Source organism: Oenanthe melanoleuca, chromosome 1 (assembly GCF_029582105.1).
Source record: "Oenanthe melanoleuca isolate GR-GAL-2019-014 chromosome 1, OMel1.0, whole genome shotgun sequence".
NCBI classification, from domain to species: Eukaryota; Metazoa; Chordata; class Aves; order Passeriformes; family Muscicapidae; genus Oenanthe; species Oenanthe melanoleuca.
Genome location: NC_079333.1, coordinates 108,903,162 through 108,929,686, shown reverse-complemented (window position 1 = coordinate 108,929,686; position 26,525 = coordinate 108,903,162). Strand labels below are relative to the sequence as shown.

At 44.6% G+C, this 26,525-nt stretch overlaps 1 protein-coding gene across 4 annotated transcripts in view; it reads right to left on the bottom strand.

Moving 5' to 3' along the window:
• Positions 1–26,525, bottom strand: part of ERG (ETS transcription factor ERG) — a 138,431-nt gene that overhangs the window by 81,817 nt on the left and 30,089 nt on the right. For all 4 annotated transcript variants that reach the window (XM_056492177.1, XM_056492203.1, XM_056492169.1 and 1 more), the window contains exon 2: positions 19,206–19,293. In XM_056492177.1, the coding sequence (XP_056348152.1) occupies positions 19,206–19,244 (39 nt within the window). In that variant the 5' untranslated portion in view covers positions 19,245–19,293. The remainder of the gene's footprint in view (positions 1–19,205; positions 19,294–26,525) is intronic.

Below are 26,525 nucleotides of genomic sequence, written 5' to 3'. Positions count from 1 at the left end.
TTGCTTCAGGATAAAAGCTGCAGTTCCTCACCATATGGTGCAAGTGGCCAGGAATAAAGTGCCTCCTTGTCAGGAAAAGCTAAAATCTGCCAGAGGCACAGGGATCCTAGCTAGAAATGATACCATCAGCCTTGGTTGGAGGGTTGTGCATTTGGACATATTTTGAAGGACATTTTCTGTCACAGAGGAAAAAATAAAGATAAAATTATTTAATATTTAGGGAAATCCAAGCAGACACGAAGTGTTAAAGCAAAACATTTCACTGAGTTCCTAGAGATAGGATTAAATATTTTTTTTTACTTATACGTAGTTCTACAAGTACTGGTGAAGGGAAAATTAACATAAAGAAGGGAATTATGAAACTCCAAAATATCACAGTCCTATGAGAATCTTTTGCCCTCCTATCTCACACAGAAAATATGTTTTTTTAAAGTAGTAATTTGTAATCCAAATTGCTAATCCCTGTACCTCTGACACCTTTAACTAGGTGCTAAAACCACCCAAGACAGACATTTGAAATGTATTTGATATAACTTTTATTTCATGATCCATGGTTATAAAGTTGGCATGAGAATTTTATTTTAAGTTGAAGGGAACTTTTCAAGGCTGTGAATGCACCTTTCCACTATAGAATCAAGAAGCAGCAATGTATGCAAATCCTTTAGAAAGATTACCTTACCTTAGCTGCCTAAAAATTCAACATCTAGATTAAAATTGTTGCTTAGGCTCATTAGAAATCTATTTTAAAATGGGATTAAATACCCTCAGTATATGCCAGTATTTCCATGAGCTCTGAAGACTGGTTTATCTCTCAGAGTTAGGGGAGCTGGATCTTCATCCTAAAGACATAAAGTGTCATTTCAGGGGTGCCCAGTGACAGGGTGAAGAGCACTGACCATGAACCAAAATTCAAGAAGTTCCGTCTCAGCATGAGGAAGAATTTCTTTCCATGGAGGGGGCAGAACCCTGAGCAGCTGCTCAGGGAGGTGATGGAGTCTCCCTCTGGAGACATTTCAAACCCACCTGGACACGTTCCTGTGTCACCTGCCCCAGGTGACCCTGCCTTGGCAGGGGGTTGGAGTGGATGACCCCCAGAGATCCCTTCCAACCTCAGGTAATTTGGGATTCTGTGACAGCATGGAATTCAGAGCAGGGCTTCATAAGCCTCATCCACAGGACACCAGGAAGCAGAAATAACTGGAGATGGGAAGGCAGAAAACACATCCTAGAAAGCACAGGGCCCCGGGCAGCCACTGCAGCTCCTGATCCCAGGGAACTCAGAGCTCACTGGGATCTCACTGACATCACTGACAAATCCACCTGGCTCCCTCTGCTCCAGCTGATACTGATGGCAACTCTGAATGAAGAATGTGGCTGCTGCCTCTTGCAGCTCCCCAAGTGCTGATGTATCTGAGAGCTGAGGAAGCTCTAAACAGGAATTGGGTCATCCACATCACCAGTTTAAACCCAGCTCAGCAGACAGGTGCTTATTTAGCAGTGGGTTTAGGCCACAAGATGCTGTCCACACCTCGGGTCACAGCCTTGGCACTCTCCTCTGGAAAGGAAAAAGCTTCCTCAAGGGACAGAGACCAAACTATGCTCATCCTGCAGGGAATGGCTGAGGCTGTGCCTGAAGGCACCCATGTGATGGAAATGTTCACACAGATTCCTCCTGCTCCACACTGTTCTCCCAGGCAAAAGGGCTCCCAGTCCACAAGCAAACACAGGAACGGAACCTGAGAGGAAATTTCACTGCCTAATACAACACCTGGCAGAACTGACCCCAAGGCCCCCTCTAAGCATTTTTCCAAGAACACACTTGATGGTATGGCCAGAGACCTTTACTGTCACAGTCACTGGACAAGTGAATATCCTTGACCAGGAGAGACTTATAAAATGGATTTCTAATACATCAGTGACTACCTGCTCTTTTGTGTTTCATTTTTACATTTCATTTCTTTCTTTCTTTCTTTCTGAAATCACTCAGCTGGGGCTGCTCAACCTGAGTGTCCCTGTCTGTCCCTATCTGTCTGTCTGTCTGTCTGTCTGTCCCTGTGCAGGGAGGGCAGAGCAGTCCCAGGCTCTGCTCCAGGCCCCAGCAATGGCCCCAGAGCCAGGGGCAGGGGCTGAGCCCAGCAATTCCCCCTGCACAGGAGGCACAACTTCTGCCCTGGGCAGGGACCAGAGAGGGGCTGGAGTCTCCTCCCTGGGGATATTCCAGAATATTCCACCTGTGCCCTGTGCTCTGGGATGGCCCTGCTGGAGCAGGGAGGTGGCACCAGTGACCCTCTGTGGTCCCTTTACCCATTCTGTGATTCTCTGTGATTCTAATACAAATCAAACCCCAAGCATTTTTACTCCATCACAGCATTTCCAAAAGCTGATTATGGTATTAATTACCATCCCAGCCATTTGTCAGCCACTGCACCACATGGATCACTGCCTGGCCCAGACAGAATACAAGTGTACCACAAGCTTAGGACTTTGTGCAGAAAAACTTTTAAGAAGGTTATCAAAGAGAAATGATTGTCTTAGGATGCAGGTTCATATTTCACTATAAATTAGAACCTGATAAGCAAAGAGCCAGAGACCAGTTTTCAGGATGGGAAAAGATTAATGCAGTGTCTCAAAAGTGCTTTTCAGTGTATTTAATTGCAGTGATAGTTATTCAATGGCACAGATTTTTTTTACATTACTTTCCCAGATGGATTTGTCAGAGCGCAGCGCTTTCTGCTTGGCTTGGTGAAACATTCTGTATTTCCTTCAGTTTGTCTGAATAACCTAAAAAATACATGACCATGGATATAATCCTCAATCTGTTTGGGGTCATGCTTCCTGTTTTCCAGCTCATTACCAAATGGATTGAACAACGCCAGATTTGGGATGCGATTTGAGACACCCTGCTACTGATCTTGAGTGCCAGCCTGAAAAATTAGTTTTGACTATTTTTTTCATGCTTTTTCCTTGCAATTTTTTCTTGTTTCTTTCCTATCCATTTTTAATGGCTGACCAAATGTCACTTTTTCTTTCAACAAGAAAGCTTTTTAAGCTGTTTTTTAAAAAAATAAACTCGTTCTTTCAAATCTGGTTGGTTTTTTTATTTTTGGTTTTTGGTTTTTTTTTGGTGCGACCTAAAAAATGCACTAAAACAAAGACTTCCAATTTTCCTTTGGAAAATACATCCCACTTCATACAGTTGATGGAGGAGGTGTATTTATAACTTGGCCATTGTTTATTATTGGGACTGGTTAGGTGTTATTTTTGCCCTGCAGTAAGGCTTGGAGGTGCTTCCCAGCTCTGCCCTCGTGTTTGTTTTTAGAAGTAAGTACAAAGACTGTCACTCTTAAGTTCCCCACTTCCCCTGAGTCCATACATTTGTGTTGTGAGCAGCTCAGGCACTTCATTCTTCAGGCCTTTCAAAACTCCTGGATTAATACCATTAGGTCTGGGTAACTTGTTGCTATTTAATTTATCAGTTTGTTCCAGCACCTCGTCTGTTGATCCTGGCAACAGAAGCAAAATGCTTTAAGGGCGCCTCTGGAGCAGATATCTAAAGAAAGTCACACACACATCCCTAGAAAAAAAAATCCTCCCTCCAGCAGCCAGAATTGGAGATTAGAGCCTGGTTCATGGATGTCAGCCACACCAAACCAAACGGGGGATCCAAGCAACTCAGGTCTTTCTGCTGCTGAATGTTTGGTACCACGTCAAGGCTCTTTATAATTAGCACAATCCATAACAGATTTGTTTTTTCTCCCAAGTAGTAAACACTCTCATGCTTCACTCAGCTGAGGTGGCTGCTGCTCTGCTCCCAGCTGTGTGTGTGTGCAGGCACACGTATCCCAGAGCACAGTGTGCTGCAGCTGAGAGACAAACCTGGTCCACAGTGTGGGATCATGGAATCACAGAATCATTCACCTCCAAAATCATCAAGCCCAATCTGTGACTGATCCCCTCCTTGGCAAATAGAGCACTGGGTACCATGTTCAGGTGTTCCTGGGTCTGCACCACCTCCCTGGGCAGTTCCAACCCCTGAGCTCCCTTTCCATGGGGAAATTCCTGCTGCTGTCACCCTGAGCCTGCCCTGCCCAGCCTGAGGTTCCCTCTCCTCCTGTCCCTGTTCCTGGAGCAGAGCCCGACCCCCCTCCCTGCCCCTCCTGTCAGGGAGTTGTGCAGAGCCACAAGGTCCCCCCTGAGCCTCCTTTTCTCCAGGCTGAGCCCCTTCCCAGCTCCCTCAGCCCCTTCCCCAGCTCTGTCCCTGCCCTGGACACCTCCAGCCCCTCCAGGGCTCTCCTGCAGGAGCCACAGCTGGACACAGCCCTCGAGGGGCTCTCAGTGCCAGCACAGAGGGACAATCCCTGCCCTGCTCCTGCTGGACACACAATTCCTGAGCCAGCCCAGCTGCCAGGGGCCTCCTGCCCACCTGGGCACCCCCAGGTCCAAACCCTGCTCCAGAAGAACTCTTGGTGACACACTCCATCATTAAGGGAGGTATCATCCCAAAAGCACCTACACTCATTAACTCAACCTCAAATAGTGGGCTCAGTGCTGCTGGCCACATCTTGCCCCAAAGCTGTGGCAATAAGAGCAAACTGAGGAACTGGCCCTGCCTGGACACCTCTGTTCACACAAAGCAAACAGATGAATGAAGGGGGGATCTGCCCTGGCAGCCCCTCAGCCCTCTCCCCCACCCCAGCACTATTAGGGCTGCAATGGGATCCATGTGTGACCACCCCACATGTGCAGGGCACTTCCTGCGCTCCCAGCCCTGCTGAAATGACAGCATTTTATTTATAAATCTGCTGCCAGAGGGCTGCAAAGGCTGGGCTGACTCTGGACACCTGCAGGGTCCATTCAGGGAGCAGCCAGTCAGGAAAAGAAGCAGGAAAAGCATTGGGAAGAGAGAAGACCAGCACCAGTCCCAAAGATGGGTGTGCTGGCAGCAAGGAGAGCTGCTCCCTACATTAGATTTAGAGCTTGTTGTTTGAGACCAGACAAAAACCCCATTAAATTTGGGGTTTGTTTGAGCTGTATGAGCACATCCCATGGTGGAGGGTGGCAGGTCACACTGTCTAGGTGTGATACACTGACCAACTCTCAGGCTCCACAGAAACTCTGGGATTTGGTTCCTTTCTACCTTGAGCACATTAAACCAAGCACAGCCAAAAATAAAAGTGAGGGAGGATCAAATCCATGCTACAGCAAACCAACAGAAATACCTTCTCCAAAGCTTGCCTGGTAGATTTAATAGGACTCGTTTTTGGAGGCCATCTATCATTTCTGTTTGGCATGAATATAAATCCAAAAATCCCTTGATCCCAAGAAGGCACTGAGGAGACTCAGTCAAGATTTCAGAGGGGATGTGCTCCTTAACTTGGAAAGTTGGCAGATGATTTAATTTTGTGAGCAAATTTGACAGTGCCGTAGGAATTTTCCAAAATCAAAGAGCCCTTTCATGGGCTTCCCTACCCAATACTCAATCCAGTGTCTAAGAATAACACTGAGCCCTCATTAATTAATGATATCAGCCCGAATAATGTCAGATTGCCTCAGAGGCCTCGCTGGGAGGGATGAATCACCCCTGGCCGGCTCCAAGCTCTCCCTCTGACAAACTCCAGGGTGTGATGACGGAAAGCTCAGCCTGGAAAACTCTCACCCACGGAGCCCCAGCAGCCCTCACCCCGTCTGAGGTGTGTGGGGCACACTTGGAGATCTCTCCTGGCTGTATCAGGAAGGAAAATAATATTTTCACCCTGGTTAAACGGTGCTGTACGTCCCCATGCACTCTGCGGTGGATGCAAGAAAGGACTGCAGAGTTCCACTCATTTTTGGGATTCCCAGCTGAGTCAAGATCGTATCCAACAGCAAAATCTCTATCTGTGATTCTGGCTTTTACCAAAACTACCAACTGAGATTTCTCCCAAGCCCTACTCAGCTGATCCTATTCCAACTCAAGGCACACCAGCTGTCTCCATAAATGCACAATTTTACTGAAGCCGTGATTATGTATGAAAACATCCAGACTGCCTCCAGAGTGCTCTGTCCTAATATTGACATAAAATTGCCTCATTTCTATTTGCAACATGATTTTCACGTATCCACACTCCTGCGACAGCTGAAGGCAGTGACTCTGTATCAGTCATGAAAGTGAAATTTGGTAATATTTGTGTATCACCATCTTTTCACGTCAGTGATGCATTCCTGGGACTCAAGAAAGAACAACCACATTGTTTAATGCATTCACATAAATATTTATCCCTTTTGCTTCACAGTGGCCACGGCTGGCCAGGCACCAATGTCCCATGGAACACCCCGCAAGGACCAGCCCAGGGCTGAGCCCGGCTCAACCTAAACACGAGCTCAGCAGAAAAGCACATGTGGCCCTGGTTGTGGGATCCTGGTCACAGAGGTGAAGTGTCAGGCAGACAAAGCTGGGACTTGTCTTTTTCTTTTTTTTTTTTTTTGGTGTGCAGTGTTTGTTTATCTGCCGCACACGTCGTGCCCGGTAACACGAAGCCACCAGTCTCGGATTACAAATATACCATAAATGCCGTAAGTGATTTATTTTTCTGCCTGGGAAAGCAAATTCAGTGTTTTTTTTTTTAAAAAAAAAATCTTAACTTGACGCTGATGTATTCTAATTGCCACTGCAAATATAGATGTTTTTGTTATGCACGAGCACCGTTTTGATGTGATGGCCAAAGCTCTCAGAAGGTTTGATTCAGAGAGATGGAGCCTTGAGAAAGATCCATCAGATTTTGGGAACTCTCGCCACAAACAATTTTCAGTTCAGTAGGACTGGTCTGAGAACAACTCTAATGTGCCTTTTACTCTGAGGCATGTTGGTTCTAAAAGCCACTGACAAGTTTCACACACAAACATTTGTGTTTGGAGGAGGCGCTGCCAAGCAAGGCTGTAAAAACCATTAAATCTAGAATCTGTTATTTCATTAAAGCATTCTGATAAATCACACTGAGTGACTGCCTTCTGAAAAACCCAGAGACTTAATTTCACCCCTGAAATGTGATTTCTTTTAAAATCCTCTTTTCCTCCCTTCTCCCTGCCATAGGATCCACCCCAACATCTGGAGAGCAGAATCCAGGCTGACAGACTAATGCACATGTGGAGCAGTGTGTCTGCTCCTTTGCTGCTTCTCAGGACAGACACATTGTCTCCCTCTCCTTCTGCCTGTCCCCTCCTTTTCTTTTCCTTCTTTTTTTTTTATTTTTTTCTCCTTCCTTTAATAAGACTCCACATGTCTTGCAGCTCTCTGCTGCGAATGTGACCAGGATGTGATATTGCCTTGCACCAGCACACAACGTCTGGCTTAGGTGATACCCAGTTACTGCCCTGGCTTTGAATGCCTGCAAGGTTATTAACCAGCACATCTGGCTCTCTCCCTAGGAGGGTGAGTTCTGCAGTGCCCCAGGAATTTCTTTCATACACCACTTTTATTAGCTTTTCAAAAGAATACGGATTACCACTGGAAGGGAAGACTTAGGTCGTTTGCAAACATATTGGTCGCCAACCTGCTTGCCATGTTTGAAAAGCAACAGTAACCAAAACTCGTTATTTGGTTTTCAGAAGTAATCTTCCTTTGTTTTAGCACACTCTTATTGCTCTTGGTCTGCATTAATGAAAAAATGGCTGGCGATTTGTGATAAATAGAATTTTTAAAAAATGACATTAGAGAAAGCCACAAAGATAACTTATTTGGAAATACAGCCTTCAAAACATTAACTTCTAATCCTATTTTTCCTGCAGACCTCACTCCATGATCACAGAAAGGGAAGAGAAATGTGTTTCAGGCTTAATCAAAAGAGAGAAGTGCACGTGTAGCTCCAGAGAGCAAATTTATCTCCTTTGCCCACACATGGAAGTTGCACAGGACGTGAAGTTTGAATGCACAAGTGATATTACTGTGATTTCCCATCTGGACATCCCTATTTCAGCAATGCCAGAGAGGCCTTTTCTGGTTTCATTTATTTCACTTCCGAAGCAGTTTAAGACAAACGGGAAAACTATGGAAAAAAAAAAAAAAATCCATGTGGGGTTGTTACAGAGGGAGCTCCCCAGGGCTCTCCTTCTACCTGCCCAGCAAAGTTCAACATCCCTGGCCAAACCTCTCCTGAAAAAAACTTGGGAAACACCTGCCTGCCTCCCAACCCACCTGGAACTCCACCTTCCCAGGAGAAACCTCCACCACCTGCCACTGCTGAGCACATTCAAGTGCAATATTCTCCATGCAGAGAAAAAAAACAAATATATTTTGAAGGAGAGGGTAGATTTTTGGAAGCTGCTGGCACTCAGCAGCTCCCATTGTTCCACGTGGGAGTTGTTTGGCACTCCCAGCTTCTCAAGGGCTGCTCCTTCTCGTAGGTGTTTAAATGGGAGCTCTGCTCTCCACTAACCTTTCGCAATTGCTTTTGGCCAGGCTGATCCTCCAGAAATATCCCGTTGCAAAGAGCAATGCAAGCACTCACAGAAAAGTCTATTTTAAAACTCAGCATAAATAGCCCATACTCCTCCAGCCAGGGAAAAGAAACAACATTCTGTGATTTCCCCAACCAAGGGAGACAGCCAGGCAAAAAGTTCACAAACTCCAGTAAATTCATACAATGAAAACAAAACAAAGATTCCTAATTATGCAAATGAAAACAGTGAATGTTTTCAAGAATGTCACAACCTTACGTGGGGATTTCTGCCAAACCGAGCAAGAATTTAAATCCATCAGATAAAATCCTGATTGCTTTAGATTAATATCCAAACAAAAGGGATGCCTGGTTGAAACTCTAACCAGAAGTTCAAGTATCAGATAAATTACAGCCAACAGAACATAAAGATCTCTCACCTCCTCAGGTCTGAATCTTCTGAAAAGCCCACCTTGGCAGCCTTAGACTTGGCATTATTCAGTCAGCTCCAGCCTTCAAAAGAACCACGACTCATTTGGTCCACTAAGGCTCATGGAAATCCTTACAGGGTTTTTTGTTGAGCCTGCCTATAAATTGCATTGTCTTCTTAAGGCTTCCTGTCCTGCAAACAGAGGCACCAGCACAGAGATTCAACTGAGATTGTTTTCCCCCTCTTCTGCTGCTTTTATTTAACACACACACAAAAAAAAAAAAAAAAAGGGGGGGGGGGGAGAGAGAGAACTGGTAGAAGTTCCTTACAGGAGTTGGAAGAGGACATCTGCAGGCAATTTAACATGAGGGTTTGTTTCTGTGTCAGCTGGCAACCCCTGGATAACTCTGTCATGTAACTTATATGCTAAAACATGATGTAGGACAACCAGTGAGACTGGGTAAATATGGCAGCACATCAGTTTTATTTGATTAAGATTTATACTTTTTCGAAAGGAGCAACCCTGCCATAAACTCTGAAAACAAATAAAACCCTGGAGCTGTGAGAGTGTCCCACCCTGATCTCCAAACCCACCTTCTGCTGCAGCCCAGGAACAGAAAGCAGATTTTTTTCAGGTGAAGATGGGAATTTTTCCATTTCCTCTGAGCTCAGGAATGATCCAGCTCATCCTCCTCTGCAGGTGACAGCAGCAGAATGTGGAAGGGCTCAGGCCCACAGTTTGTGCCTCAGCTCACTGCTCCCTGCCATCCCAAAAGGCAGCTCAGAGCACACCCAGGATCCAAAGGGAGCTCTGGAGACAACCCAGCCCCCCAAGTTCCCCCTCCCCATGTGTTTAACTTCCTCCAGCCAGAAGAATCTGCTCAAGTGAGGAAAGCTCATCCATCCTGGTTCCACTTCTGCTCTTGCCTCAGACCTTATGTATTCTGACATTTACAGCCACGCATCTGAACTGAGGCCCTGATTAGATTCAATTGGCAAAATTACCTTCCTCCCCTTCCTCTTTGTGTGTGTGCACACTTTGGTTTAGATTATTAGTAATTTAAAAATCAATCCTGCAGTTAAATGTTTAATGGCATAATTGCTCTTGTTGCCTAAATTTGTTTAGTTTGTGCTTTATTAGCATGTAATAACTGAAAGTATATTTTCCTGTGTCTCAGTTAATAACATCTCTGCCATGGCTGATGGCTGGCTGCAGTTCTGGGACAGAACTGGAGAGATTTTCTGAAACTTTCACTCAGGGGTCGGTGGCTCCCCCTAACTGAATCTCAGTTGGCCTCCTCTTGGGTTTAATTTTTTTTTTTTTTCATTACAAGTTCATTTTGGAGGCCTTTTAGTCCAGCTGTTGGGCAGGAATTGCTGGGCTTAGTCCCTGCCCGTGGCTCTGGGGCCATTGGACACCCAAGGACAGACAGGGACACCCAGGGACAGACAGACAGGGACACCCAGGGACACCCTGGGACAGACAGACAGACAGGGACACCCAGGGCTGAGGGCCCCTCTCACCTGGGGCTCCTCTCCAGACTGAACATTCCACCTAACAAAGAGCTAAACACAAGCTCCCCTGTGCTCAATGTAACTTCACCAAATCCCCATGGAAAAAGTGGAAAGACAGAGGTGCTTCCCAAGGAAAATAAACCCCTTCCTAAGACAGGTCTCCCTTTTCTTTAAAAAGGGAACCCAGATACTGCTTAAAGTAATTGAATGGTTTGGGAAGGAAGGGACCTTGAAGAACATCCAGCTCCAACCACCTCTGCCATGGGCAGGGACACATTCCACTATCCCAGGTTGCTCCAAGCCCCAGTGTCCAACCTGGCCTTAAATATTCCCAAGAATTGGGCAGCCACAGCTTCTCTGGGCACCCTGTGCCAAGATTTCTCCCATATTATTCACAGTCTTGACATGACAGCTTTCTGGGATCTTGGAAAATCTCTTTATGTGACCAAGTGAGTATGGACAGAAACCTGTGTCAGCCCAGCCTGCAACGCTCACAACACACCTCATATCACCTCCCTCCTTCCCAGTGTAATTTGAATTTGCAATAGCAGGTTACAGTGTCCCAGCAAACATTTACTGCTGTTCAAGGAGGTGATAATGACTGCCAGCAAGTTTATCTCTTTGATCCACGGCAATCACAGATGATATGGAATACACAACACACGTGCCAAACACTCTTTTAAGCCTCAGCAGCAGGAGAAATTGATCATTTCCATGTCACAAAACAAACCCAAAATACTGGGAGCAACAGAACGATGGGACTAGAGATGTAGGAGAGTAGGGTTAGGGGGGATATTAGGAAGAAATCCTTTCCTGGGAGGGTGGTGAGGCCCTGGCACAGAATTGCCAGAGCAGCTGTGGCTGCCCCTGGATCCCTGGAATGTTCAGTTCCAGGTTGGACACTGGGGCTGGAGCAGCCTGGGACAGTGGGAGGTGTCCCTGCCATGGCAGGGAGTGAAACTGGATGGGCTTTAAGGTCCTTTCCAATCCAAACAATTCTGGGATTTTATATATTAAAGTAAAAGTCACCCATATTAGTTGAATTTAAACATGCTGTAAATCTGGAGGGCAACATTTGGGATTTACAGGTTCTTAGGGAACAAAAAGCTGAATTTCTGAGGAGGATGTGGTAGTGAAGAAAGCACTGTAGAGCCTCTTGGGAGCAGAACTCACTGGCCACACAGACATGGGATTTTAGGGGCACAGCAGTTATTCTTTCTGCTCTTCTAGGTGAAGACAAGATACACTTTTTTGCTAAATAAACAAAATTGCACCAGGAAGCACATATTGCATAGAATCACTTCCTAATTCAACATGTATGGAAAAACCCAACTACTGACTTGAGCCAAGGAAGATTTTCCACAATGAGAATTTGAATTGTTTTGGGAAAGAACACTGGAAGTTAGAAAACATCCTACAGAACAACAGGGAAAGACTTAATGGCAAATGATGAAAGAGAAAGTTGGTGAAAGGTATCTAATCAAATGCCCATAACTGTTGATGAGGTAATGTCTGTATTAACAATCTAAAGAAGGGGATAAAACAACACATCAGCCAAAGATACTGCACCCCAAAGTCAACTTTGGGACACCAAGGATTGGTGAAATAATCCAAAAGGGTCTTGAGGAGATAAGAACATGGGTAAGAAATAATGAAGTAAAAATTCAGATTTAAAGAGGATGGGGTTTGGAACAAGTTGAAATATGAGATTTTCTTAAAAGGGAGGGAAGACAGAGAGGAGGAGCAGGGAGAGGGAGAGAGAGGAGAGATTCATTTTTGAACAGATGAAGCACATCACCAAGTCCAAGAGAATCATTTATCCCTGTCCAGGCTGCTGGAGCAGCAGCTCCTAGAAAATGCCTTTCAGCCCTACAAGGCATTACCAGAAGTGTTAAAGTGGTCACTTATGACCACATTTGTGACCAAACAACCAGGACAGCCAAAAGCAGGGCTGGGTGCAGAGCTGAGGGTTGAAGCTGCCTGATCCCCACCACCCAAACTGGACCCTGAGCAGAACTCACCTGCACATGCTGTGGGTGCTTGGCAACCTCCCCTATAAATCTCCCTCTTAAAGAAGGTGAGGAGGAGCAAAGTCAGTGTGAAATTAAGGAGTCTGAATCCACACAGAGCAGCTGAATATGAGGAAATGCTTCACAATAACAAGTCATGGGGTATCATCCCTCAGGAAAGGTGAAAAATGACCCATTGCTTGGGATATTTGTGGCTAGATGAAAGCAAAACACAAACCCAGTGTGCATTAATCAGTAATCTCTGGCTTGTTCAGAGATAATCAGACATCTCCAGCACTTGCTCAGCAGATCTGTGCAAGGACAGTCCAGGCAGGTGGTTTCTGTAACCAGTTTCCAAGGAAGAAGGACACAGTTCTTTAGAGAAGGCTGCTCCAGAGCCAGACTTTGTTTCACCCCTTCCCTTCAGTGATCTCAGTGAAGGCACACACAAAAATTACAGCCTTGGAGGCACAAAACACCATTGGACACTTGTGCTCATGGATTTGCTGATCTCACATGCCAAGGTGGGCACGACCTAAGGAAGAGGGGACAAATATTTTGGCAGAGGGTCTGAAAGACTTTACAGGCTGAGATTTGGGAGCCCTCAGTCCCACTCCAGGCTCTAGAGCAGAGCAATAGAACAGGATGAATCTTCCTTCTCAGTGTCCCCAGTGTATGACTGGTTTTGTTCCTGTTCCAGTTTGTCTCATCCCTCTTTCCCAAATTCTTCTTGCACCTTCTCCCCACCCTCAGCTTCCCACTCTGGCTCTGCTTTCCAAGACCAATCCATTTTATGATTTCTACCCATCACCAGTGGAAATGTCCAGATTTTAACTGTCTGGCAGACTGCAGAAATGAGATTTAAACACATCTGACTCTGTGTAACAAAGGGCTCATGTAAAGCACATCTATCAGCCAGAGCTCTGAAAATGCATTTGGTACTCTACAGTTTGCTCTTTCCTGCTTATGAAGAAGATAATTTTTGTTTAAAAATGGCCCCACTTAAGGAATTATCCATGCCATTAGTCCCTATAACAATAGAGATTAAAGTCTCTAGACCATCTCCTATCAAAATAACATACTCTTCTTTGAACATGTCATTAACACTATTTTCCATCTGGTTGTTGGCAGCAATCTTGGATTTGCTCCGAATTGCTGAAAGTTCATCAATTATAGCACACAGAAGCCATTATCTCTCTTTTCCTTTAGCAAGGAGGTATTTGCTCAGGCAGACAGAAGAGGTAGAGTTCAAGAGCAAAGAAAAAAAACATGAAAAGAAGGAAGAATTTACTCACTGGAACTCTATAGCAATCATTTGGTTACCATCCAGAATTTTAAGCTGCTGAGAAGTGAATCACAATTTCTGCCTAGGAGGGGATTCTAGAGTTCAAATCCAGTAGTGATTCTGGCATTATTACAGGTAACTGATGTGTGCTGACACAGGAGGGAAATGGAACAGCAAATCTGAATCCTGGCAGTGTGGGAGCTCTGAATGAGCACGAGGGGAGAAGTGCCACCCACATCCACAGTAAACTCTGTTTATAAACTCATCCATGGTAAACTCTATTTTCTGAGGACACAGAGTAAGCTGTGGTGATCACTCAAACAAGATTTAGGGGCTGTAATCCAGCACAGTTAGAAAGAACAGCAAAACTCCAACTGTGGTTTTACCCTGTCATTACTAAAACAGGGGAAGAGCTTTTAAAGCTTCACCAGAATAATGAATGAAGTCCACAGTGAGAGGCAAGAAAAGGGGATGGAGCTACAACTGCTCAGCTTTGGGGGCTGCTGATACTAAAACCTTTTCACATCTATCATGAAGCAGGCAGCAGCTCTCCCTGTTTGCAGCCCAGGAACATCCTGGAGCTCGTTCCCCTCTGTGTTTTGGAGGCACCTTTTCCCAGCAAGAGCACAGCAGGACTTTTGCCCATGGGGTCGTCACTGACTCACTCCTGCAGCAGGGTTGGCTCACTGGCCAGCAGCTTTCAGGAGCAGATATTCCCTATTTTCTGGAAGGGACATAGTGTGTTATCACCTGGTGGCAGGCTGTGATTCCACACAGAATCAGAACTCCACGTGGATCCCCTCCCCATCCAGGCTGCAGTGGGTCTCAGTTTGCTCCACGTGGGGCTCTGGGCCAAGCTCTCTGTATCCTTGGCTGGGATTTCCATGCTCTCACTCCCAGCTGAGCTGCCCAAACATCACTTCATAAGCAATGAAAGAAGTGCTTTAGCCATGCAAAGAATCCACAAGGACTAGGCTTCTGGCTCAGGCTTGCCTTGAAAAGAGGTGGGGGTAAAAGCCTGGCTTTATCCTCCTTATCCTGGAGGATAATAATAACAATAATAATTCTGTTGTCCTTCCCTTCTTGTCCCCCTGCCTGCTCAGGCAAAGACTGTATTGTGCATACAAAACTCCCAGCATAACAAAATCTTGGATCCTATTTAGAGGCTCTACAATTCCAGGAAAAATAACAGATTTTATCAGACCCAGAATATACTCCTTAACAAATAAACCACTTCAAAAAAAAAAAAAAAAATCAGATTTAAACATACCACAACAGATTAGGTACATCCAGAGCATCTCTACACTGCCACAATTTGAAATCCAATATATTCTTTGCCCAGCAAAGGAGTTCTGAGGTCAGGCTTTGTGATACTTCCAGTAACAATATGGGATGCTGTGCATGGAAATGTGGATTTGCCACCACAACCCAGGCAGAGAAGTGCTAAATTCAGGAGTGGATTTCAGAAACTGCTATGGAATAATTCCTTTATTTCTTCTAAGAAACCAGGTTTTCATTCACTGTAATATCAGGAACAGCTTCCAGATTTGATAACCCAAAAGTGACAGACTGAGAGGCAACAACCTCAGTTACATCCACAGAACAAATGAGGCTGTACAGACACAGACCAGCTGAGCTTGGCTTGAAGTGTTTGATGCCCTTGGAGAATTTTTTATCAAGAATGTCCTCTTTGATTAAGCTGTATGGGGTGTAAATTGTTCCCATTCTTCACCTTCTGCAATGAAAAACCAGGGTGTGCCACCCACAAGCTGCTGCCATTCACCCACCTCTTCAGCCATCCCACATCTCAAAATCATCAGCAAGGAAAAGAAAAATCAGATCAACTAAATGTGAACAGACCAAATCTTCCACCAGCCTTGAGTCAATGAAAATCACACCCACTATCCCAGGACAGACATCAATACTGATAAATACAGTCATTATTTTTTAACTACACCATTCTCCTTTCCAAGGGAGGCCCAAAGGAACAGCAGTAACTTGTTTTTTTGAGAATTAGTTCCACAAAATCCCCTCACAGTGATGGCACAAGCTAACTAAAGTCAAATAAACATTTGACCTATTCTGAAACCAGAATTTAACCCTTAAAAAAACACAAGGTTTATTTAAAGGTCAGTATTTACAAAGCATAAATCCCTAAAAACAAAATATGCAAATCTCAGGCAGCATTTCAGAGTTGTAAGAACTGGAGTTTAACGACAACAGAACAACAAAAATATCACATTAAAGTGTGTGTAAATGACAGCCTTGCCTATATAAAGCACAATTTTATTGATGTGAGGAGACTTATTTATTTCAGTTCTTTTACAGGCACTCAATGTGTGAAGCTGCTCAGAGTCAGAATTCCCCATATTTTGCTGAACTGGAATTAAAATCCAAAAAAAAATTCATCCTTTTTCTTGTCCACACCAAATGTTTCTTTCCTTTGTGCATGGACAAAACTCAAGGTCGTGACTCAGGTGAAATCACACATTAGGGAGCCACAGGGTCACAGATCAATGTCAGATGCTTCATTCAAGCTGAAAAATGTAAAGCTTAATCTTTAGTATTTCTGGAATGAAGCTGCTCAAACAGAAGGAGGACACACACTTTGAGGCTTTCCAAACATTCCCAAAATTGGACAGGATCTGCCTGGGTGCAGAATGGGTAATTCTGGGTAAGAATCCAGCTCTTATCCCCTTCAGGGATGGAGCACAAGAACAGTGAGATTTGTCACATTTTCCTTCTGGTACAGAAAAGGCTGATTTCAAAACAGTACCCACAAAACTCACATGATGAACATGAAATCCCCCTTTCTGAAAAAAAGACATCTCTGAGTACTCATCTTGCATATATTGCAATATTTTTCTCCACATGTTCAGGCAGAAAATTTAGATCTTGAAATCTGCCAAATCTTAATAATCCAGACACTTCTCAGAAGGGGAATTTTCAAAGTTCCAGCTCTAAATGAGCATGGATGGGGCTGTGTCTGTTTATTGAAGGATATAAAGAAACATCACTGTGTGATAATACACTGTGTGATATTACACTGTGTGTAATACATGTAATTAATGTAATTACACATGATGTGTATAATACAGTTAATTAAACAAAACCTTATCAAGGATGATTGTAGTGAACCCAGTCTGTTTCTTCTGCATCATAACAGCAATGAGAGATCACAGAATCATAAAATCATGGAATAGTTTGGATTGGAAGAGATCTTAAAGTTCATCCAGTGCCACCCCTGCCATGGCAGGGACACCTTCCACTGTCCCAGGCTGCTCCAACCCCAATGTCCAATTCCAGGGATCCAGGGCCAGCCACAGCCACTCTGGGAATTCTGTTCCAGGACCTGCCCACCCTCCCAGGAATTAATTTTTTTCCTAAAATTTTAACATGAATTTCTCCTGGTCCAGTTTGAAGCCATGCCCCTTGTCCTGTCACTCCAGCTCCTGATGAATTGTCCCTCTCCAAATTCCCTGTAGCCCCTTCAGGCACTGGAAGGTGCAGTGAAGGCTCCCCAGACCTTCTCCAGGCTGAACAATCCCAACCTCCTCATCCTGTCTGCACAGGGGAAGTGTTCCAGTCTCTGACCAACTCTGTGGCCTCCTCTGCCCTTGTTTCCATGTCCTTGCCATGCTGGGGGCACCAGAGCTGAGATCAGGGCAGACAGAACAAACCCAGCACCCCAAAGAGGCTCCCCCACATCCCCTGCACTTCATCCTGGCTGATTTTTAACCATGTCCACTTTTAAAGCCCAAGTGACCCGAGCATCCACGGCTGCTTTCCAAAGAATGTGTTTAGACCACAGCAGGCCCTAATGCCATAAACAGAAATCAGAAGGGTTTGAAGTGCAGTTGGCCAGCTTTCCTACCCCAAACACAGCATTAAAGTAATTGCCTTCCTCACACCCTTTTTCAATAAAACACAACTTTGGGGTGATGCTCTGCTGAGAACAGGCTCCTACAATCCCCTTGAACACACCATTACAGACCTTTTTATGCAGCTCTCTTGCTGTAATAAGATACTTTCATACCCAGCCTTGCCCTGTCCCACTAACTCCTGTGGTTACAAAAACCTTCTTTGGGCACCAGTTTTGGCAGAAAGCATGAAACTGAGTCATTCTATATGTTATTTCTGCTGCTGTGGGCATTTAGACAGCATGAAGAGGTACTAAATCCCCTTCAGTGTTTGTAAGTCTTACTGGCTGAAACCCATGTTGAGGCAAAAACTCAGTTTTTTGAGGGGAGGAGGATTTGTTTTTCTGCTCTTTCCATAAAAACAACTGTGGACCAGAGGGCTGTGGAAGTGCTGGGTTTGGAAAACCTGGAGAGGGGGAAAGAACGAGCTCTCCCACTACTGCAACTCATCCTAGTAACTAAACACAGCCCAAAAACAACACAGAGAGGTAGAGAGAGAGAGATTCTTTCATTCACTGAGTTTTACAGAAAAAGGGAGTTGCTTAAAATAATATTTCATTTTTATTCTATGCTTCAGTTAAAAATAAGTTGTAAAGTGGAGCTTTTTCTAGAGAGAGCTGCTGACTGGTAGATGGCAGCCAGCTGAGGAGAAACTCCATGAAAGAAGCTGCAGAAAATGTAACTTCAAAGAAAAACAGGCAGCAAGGCAGTCAGAAAAAATGAAAGAGTCCTTAAAAGTCACCCAGTGCCACCCCTGCCATAGCAGGGACACTTCCACTGTCCCAGGCTGCTCCAGCTCCAATGTCCTGCCTGGAACTGAACATCCCAGGGATCCAGGGGCAGCCACAGCTGCTCTGGGAATTCCATCCCAGCCTTCTCCACCCTCCCAGGGAGGAATTTCTTCCTCATATCCAACCTGAATTTCCCCTCTTTCAGTCTGAACCCATTACTATTTGTCCTATTACTCCAGTTCCTGATGAAATTTCTGTGCAATACCCCAAAATTTCTTCTCTGCAACAGCTGCATCTGCCAGGTCTCACAGGTTCCAAGTCTTTCATAAAGAAGGGCAAGAAAACCACAACAGTAAGAGTAATAGTAATAATAACAATAATCATAATCATAATATAGTAAAACAAACACTTTCTTCTGAAATGCAGCAAACCAATGCTGGTTTTAAACTGTTTTAAACACTTCAGTTTTATTGCACTGATATATGTAATGGATGCTTGCTCATATCTGAATTTTCGCATTATGCTCATTCTCCTTCTGCAGTTGAATTTAATGTTTGCCACTGGATGTCAGGGAACAGAATCAAGGATATAGAAATCCAGCATTTTTCAAGGATGTATATTTTATCAAACACACCAAATATTAAAGGATGATCAAGGTGGGTTAACTTTAGAAAAAGTTATTTTTAAAATATCCACGTGCTTCAGAGCAGATCACACAGGTGTCAGCAATGAAGACTGCAGGGCTGACTCAGACAGCAGCACGTAAATACTGAGGAATAAAAAAGCCCATGTTGGGCAGTAGCACAATTTATAAACATGCAAGAAAAGCTGTGCTGTGTGTACATATTCTTTAATTTCATGGCTCTCCAAACATCTGAGGACTCACAATAAACAGGAAACTAACCTTGATGTGAGCTGCTGGATCGGGGACAGTCTGAATCATGTCCTTTAACAGGCCAGAGTGTTTACCAGGAGCTCAGATCCCAAGGCAGCTGCATAACCAGAGAAACAAAAGTCAGACTATTATACTTTAAATGTTTATTTTCAATAGAAATCTCTTTTTAAAGACTGATAAGCATCTTTCCTTCCCCAGACCTCCTCAGGACTCAGCCCAGCTGAAGCTCTAAGACACTTCTGCCTCCATAGGGTCTGTTGAGGATTTATTTCATGCAAGAGAAAACACTCAGCCCTGAAATTTTCATGGAAAAATGGTCTTTATATGCAATGTACGGTTTCCCCAAAATAAGAACTTGGGACATGCTCTGCCCTGCCCAGCCCCATTATTCACCCAAGATATCAGAGATTTCCACAAGCCATTCTTCCCAATTTAGAAACCCACAGCAGGACTGGGACAGATCTGCAGCTGATATAAAAAAAGACCATTTCACTGAAGCTGTGCCCCTTTACAAGAGCTGCAAATCTGGTCCAGACCCTCAATTAACAGCACTTCAGAGCAGGGATGTTCTGGAATCCCTTATCCATGTCCAGTAATGGAGTGCAGAGGGGCTGGGGCAGGTGGGCTGCATTTGTCTGCATGTGCAGGGGGTGGAAAACCATTAAAGCTCTTTAAAATAACAACAGTATTTAATGCAAATAATGTGGGGTACTGCTCAGTAACTTGAAGATTAAAAAACTGCTAATAAATTGGGATAAAAAAATAAAAAAATTAGAAGGTGGGGAACATCATTTAAAGTAATCTTGTCTTTTTCTCCCTTAAAGACTGGAAATTCTCATTTTTTACACCAGAGGTTTCCTTCTCCTCATCATCTTGAACTCAACTTTTAAAGCAGCAAGGCACTATCAGGGAAAGAGTAATTTTCCTCAGCATCAGCTTTTTTTTTTATTATTTCATTATCTGCTCTCACATTTATACTAACTTCAAAATCAAATTGCATTTTACCTATTGATTTAGGAGAAATACTGCCTGGCTAACACTGAGCTGCAGCTTGCCCCAGAGATAGTGAAGTGAGGGGACTATCTATGAACTATTCAAGTCTAATTTGCATAAATTCCATTAAACAGTGAAATTAAAGGCATCACTATTTATATCTTTGTACACTTCCCCCTTACTACTTAAAACAGCCAACTTTTCCCCCTTCAAATCCATGAAAACAAAGTAGTTCATTTGAAGGCCTATTAAAAATCCCTAAACAAGCCAAATTCCCATTTTGAACACCTTTCCCAACTATCTGTGGATGATCAAATGGGATACTGACATCATGGTTTTAAATAAAGATTTTTCTTTCCACAGAACTTGAAAAGCAAGAGATGCTTTTTCAGTAAAAGCAGAATTTCACCAGCAATGCTGCTCAGATTGAAGTCAGACAGAAACACCAACAGCACTGACGTGTTTTTAATTCCCTCCCTCCCTTCCCCAGTAAATCCACGCCTGCCACATCCTCACTGGATTTATGGGATTCATATTTTAAGCTTTTGAAACATCACAGGATCTGGGAACTGCTAAACTTCACATAAACTGGTCAGAGAAGTATTTTGAATCCAGTGTTAGATCATGTTTGCAGTGTTTTCATCCTCCCAGCACTGTGATGCCACCACTGCACCTCGCCCCCAGCTAAAGAAGCCCACCCAGGAAAGGGCATTTGTGCCACACACAGATTTATTTTGGTCTCTCTGAAGCCTTTCCTCAACTTCCAACAACACCTAAGCTTAGAAAATAAGTGTTGGGAACTCCATCCCAAAAATGCCCTGTGTCACTCAAACCAGATCTTCCTCCCAGAGCTCAGTCTTGAAGGTCTCAGGGTTAAAGAAAAGTTGTTTGAGCTTTTCCAGGCCACTCATTTCACATCTTTTCCTCCAAAAGATGGATCCTTTATGGAAGAGAAGATAGCTGAGAATATTTGCAAACCAGTTGCCAACTCTGCACCACGAAGAACAGGAATCAAAGACAAGCAAAAGTTGTCCAGTATGAGTTGGGAAAATGAGTATGTAACTGTTCTGGACATCTGACTTTTCCCTTGTACTGTTATGAATTTTAAAGTGGGAATTCTGCTTTTAACTCAACCATTGGCAGTGAATTATTGTTCTTTCTCACCTCAACATTCCAATCTTTCTACTCTAAAGTGGGACAAGTCCTTGTCTGAAAAACACACAATTTTTATCTTATCACCTCCAGAAATCATGGCCAAAAAAAAAAAAGCTGTGACAATTTTCCTTGCTCGTTCCCAACAGAAATACAATTTTCATTATTTCAACTCCATCTTTACAGGCTGGAATTGGAAGCTTCCAGACATTTGGCACTAACTTGCTGAGGCAGATGGTGTCTATTGCCAGACCCTCTTCCACCCTCACCCCAAATTTCATGCTGGTCATGTCTGTGCTTGATGGCCTGTGACAGGGTCTGCTTGTGGCTATAGGGTTTGCCCTGCATCCCCTAAAACAGCAGGACTCTAAGGCAAGAGCCAAACCTGACACTAAAGCCTGGCTTAGGGAGACATCTCTTTCCAGGAAACTGAAACAAGGCTAAACACCTGTTAACAGCCTTCCTGATTTAGGGTTATCCTAAAGGATATCCTGGATAGGACTCTGAGCAAGCTGGGATAGTGGAAGGTGTCCCTGCACATGGCAGGGGGTGGAAGGAGATGATCCCTTCCAACCCAAACCATTCTCTGATTCTGTGATTCTATAGAAGAATGAATTTGTAGCCACAGAAGAGGTTTTCTTACACTTCCTGGCATCCTGAGTGAAAACTAGCATTTACTAATCCAGCTTCAGCAGTCCAGGTTTTTGGGACTGGTTTCCATCCTCTGTCACATCTGAAGTGTCACACAGAAGGATGGCACTAGTGAGAAGTAGCAATACTTGAGACAGGAGATGTAAATTCCCCTCTGATGCTCAGGACAGATTAAACTATGAAGACAGAAACAAGTTATTGTACAAAACCAGCCAGAGCTGCATGTGCCAGTGCTACCCCATGTAGGAGGAGACAGGTAAGCTCTGGAACCTGTTGTCTTTCTGTGCACACATTTGAGGAGTGATGTAAATACATCAAAGGGTTGAAAATGCATCAAATCATGTACAGATCTAGAGCTCACCAGATGTGACTGCACTGTTCTTTCTTTTCTATAGATGTACCAAGAGGATCAAACTATTTAATGGACACATACATTGCCAAATTACTGGGGCTGAACATCCCCTTTATACAGGGGCTGAATACAAACCTCTCTCGTGCATTTTCTCACCTTGTAGACAGATTTTCAGTATCTTGGCATGCTGTGCTCACCTAAAACCCCCAGCAGGTTCCTCTTGTTGTGTTCCAAACCCTGTGCTGCAATGAAGCATGACTGGGCAGGGAGCAGGGCTGACAGAGAAGGGCTCCAGGCCAAACTCCGGACACGCGACACCCACGTGGAGCAGAGCGGGGCTCCAGCACAGGAACAGCCTGTGCTGCTCTCTGCCAGCAATGAACGGCCCAAATCACAAACAACACCATCACTGAGGCTGGAAAAGCCCTGCAGTGTCGTGGAGTCCCACCTGTGCCCATCCCCACCTTGTCCCCAGCCTAGAGCTCTGAGTGCCACCTCCCGGTGCCACCTGTGGGGATGGGCACTGCAAACCTCCCTGGGCAGTTCCAACCCCTGAGCTCCCTTTCCATGGGGAAATTCCTGCTGCTGTCACCCTGAGCCTGCCCTGGAGCAGCCAGAAGCTTTTTCTCTCCTGTCCCTGTTCCCTGGAGCAGAGCCTGACCCTGCTCTGGCTGCACTCTCCTGTCAGGGAGCTGTAGAGGCTCCTAGGAGCCTTTTTTTTACCCTCTTTAGCCCTTTTCTTCCAGGCTAAAAGTACTTGAATATTATTCCTGGAATAATGTTCAGAACACAGCCCCAGTTTAGCTAACTCTGGCTGATGAGGGGTGTTTAATCAACAGCCAGAATGGCTGGTGCACTGCAAGCAAGGCCATTATTAATTAAATGGTGATCCAAGCACAGGCTGCCTGCAGGCTCTCTCCAAGGAATCCTGTGTCCCTGCTGCCTGAGATGTGAGTATCAGACAGGAGAACAGCTCTGAATGGCACTGACAGAATAATCAGACACAGAGGGCTCCAGGAAAGCCCACTTGACCCAGCACTGGGACTGGCACACACAGACAAGGGTGCACACTGTGCTGGGATGAACAACCACGCTGGCATCACACCAAATTTCTACCAGCATGACTCAGGATGTTTACCATTACTCACAGGAGGTGAATCCCTGAGCAGCTATGCAGAATATCCCAAGTCAGTGCCAGCAGGACTTTCAGATCCCCTCACACTGTCATGCAACTGGACTGGTCACATATTTTAAAAGAACTGATGTTTTACAGCTGTTGGAAAAGTTTTGAGACATCCCTTGCTGGATTGTTTTGCCAGGAAATCTCTTTTTGTGTGCCTGGGTCCCACCAGCTCTAGTCAAACTGTGTACCAGAGAGAAAGGCTGAGATATTCAACATGCAGAGCACTATAAACCTGCTCTCAGTGATGTGCAGAAACAGCATCAACTCCTGTTGCTGCAGGTTACAGCTGCACTTCTTAGGGACACAAATATGCTACATGTGATTTTCAGCTTTCTAGACACCTAATATAATTCCAATTATGATGGGAGCCCTTGTGTAGAAAATTTAAACCATATCTAGGCTTGCTGCAACCTACACATCCAAAGATGCACTAAGAGAAAATCAGAGTGCAGTTATTCCTCTGTGTTTTATTCATACCATAGGGCTTTACTGAAATCATTACATTGTTGTTAATTTCTTTTAATCAAAAGAAGTTCATAAAAACAGGAATAAGAAGAGGAGAAATCTTCATTCTGAAGATTCTTCATTCTTCTTTACTGAAGTAAACAGAACCAGCCCCTTGTCTTTGCCTTCACTGAAGTGGGCAAAACCCAGGAGCAGAAGATCCTTACAAGCCTGCAATTTGGGAACTGCCAAGCAAACAAAATCACTTTCCTGCCCAGCATGGTAAGTTTATGCCTTCCCTTCTCTATTTCCAGGTTTAGAAGGAGGTGCTGCAGCTCCTGCTGGCTCCTGGGGTTTGCCAAGAAATGCCCCAGGAGGAGCTGAGCCCCTCTGTGCCTGCAGACATGGATTTCTGGGGAAAATGGCTCCAAGTGCAAACTCCAGCAGTGACCAGTGAGGAAAGGCCACAGAAATGTTTGTAATTCACATTTGTAAAGCAGGTAAGTGTGAAACACCCCAACTCTTCCACTGGCAGGGAGCTGTGATACAGCAGAGCTGCATGACATGAGCTCAAAGCTTTTATGTTCAACTTGTGGTTGGGTAAAACCACTTCAATTTTTGGTTGGTGTGGGTTTTTTTTATTTCTTCTTTCACTGTAACCTCTCAATGTGTTAACAGCCTCAACAATAAAACCTTGAGGAAAGATCTGCACCCTCAAGAAAAGCTATTGCCAAGGCTGTTCATGAGCAGCCAGTATTTGCTGTTAGGGTAAGATCTGGTTGCAGGTGAATACCACAAATAAAACAACTGTAAAGGACAAGAAAACCAAAATATAGAAAGATGTGCCAAGCCAGGAGGTTTCTTCAACTTTCCATTCTCAGTGATAACTTTTTGAAGTCACCCTGACCTTGCAGGACAGAACCCAGTGCTGTGTTGTGCACTGTTTGATGTGCTCAGATCTTTCAGAGCAATTTAAATAGAAGTGTAACTCACTGGCAATTTTTGAATGACCTCACTTGATAGTTTGGATGAGGGATTTTTTTTTTTTTATTATGTGGCATTATTTGTTTTAAAAAATCAGCGGGAGAAGTAAAAGCTGGTCTCAATTCTGGCAGAAAAAAAAAAAAAAAATTGCCAGATTTTTCACTTTCAAGAAATACCACCAGAAGTTAATCATGGACTCATAGAACAGTTTGGGGTAGAAAGGACCCTAAAGATCATCCAGTGCCACCCCTGCCATGGGGACACCTCCCACTGTCCCAGGCTGCTCCAGCCCCAGTGTCCAGCCTGGCCTTGGGCACTGCCAGGGATCCAGGGGCAGCCACAGCTGCTCTGGGAATTCCATCCCAGCCCCTGCCCACCCTGCCAGGGAAGAATTTTTTCCTGATATCCCATCTAACCCCACTCTCTGGCAGTTTGAAGCCATTCCCTGTGTCCTGTCCCCCAGTGCCCTTGTGAAAAGTCCCTCTGCAGCTCTCCTGGAGCTCCTTTAGGCACTGGAAGATGCTCTAAGGTCACCAAGGAGTCTTCTCTCCTCCAGGCTGAACAGCCCCAACTTTCTCAGTGTGTCTTCATAGGAGAGGTGCTAAATCTCCTTTTTCTTTCTTTAAAAAAAAATTTTTTTAGAATTTTTTTCTGGAAATAAGGAAAACTCCCCCACCCAGCCCTCCTACTAAAAAGCCTCCTGAGGATTTGGTTTCACAGCCATGCTGACAAATTCTCTCCCTCACACAAGGTTAACACTATTTCTGTCACTCAGATCAAGAATACTGGTCTGCAAATCCCCTTTCTGAGTGGATTCCTTTCCAGCAGCACCAGCTGGAGTGCAGGGTGGCCCTGGAGACCCCAGGACTAGGCAGGACAGCAGTCCCAGCTCCGGTAAGACCTGCCCCTGCTGAAGCAGCTGTGGGTTCAAGCTGACCATGACACCACAACTGGAATATCACCCTAAACCTGGGGGACAAGCCACTGTCACCACCTGTCTGAAAAGCACAGATGGCCAGAGTTTAACTAACAGCAGCACCCCAAGTCCCTGAAGTCTGTGGGGACAAAAGGATGCAGCAATCTGAGAACGTTTCTCTGCCATCTGTGTCTGGCCCTCCTGGAGTTCATAAACACTGAACATGGATTTTCTTCTGAGTACATTTTTCTTGGAAGGGTCAGGTCTCCTACAGAAACTCCCTCTCCTCCCTTCTGCAGGATGGAGAAGGCACATTTCTGTGCTACCACCCAAAAGTGTCTGTGCAGCTACTGCTTATCTCATGTTCCAGCCCATGATCTCAGGGGAGGATACAGCCCTAAATTAGCTCATTTACAGTAGGAACTTTAAACTACAGCCAAAAATATTTGGTTTTATTAGTACTCCCTATATAGTACGCCTCTGACCAATAACTTGTTTTATTTATTTTTCTGGCGAATTACCATGTTCTTATTCAAAGCCATAATGAGGATTATGTATCAATGTGGAATGCAGAGCAGCCATTCCTGAAACTCCCAACTGCATATAAAAGAGTTTGGAATTCCCCAAACACTATCTCTTCAGCCCAGGCCACTT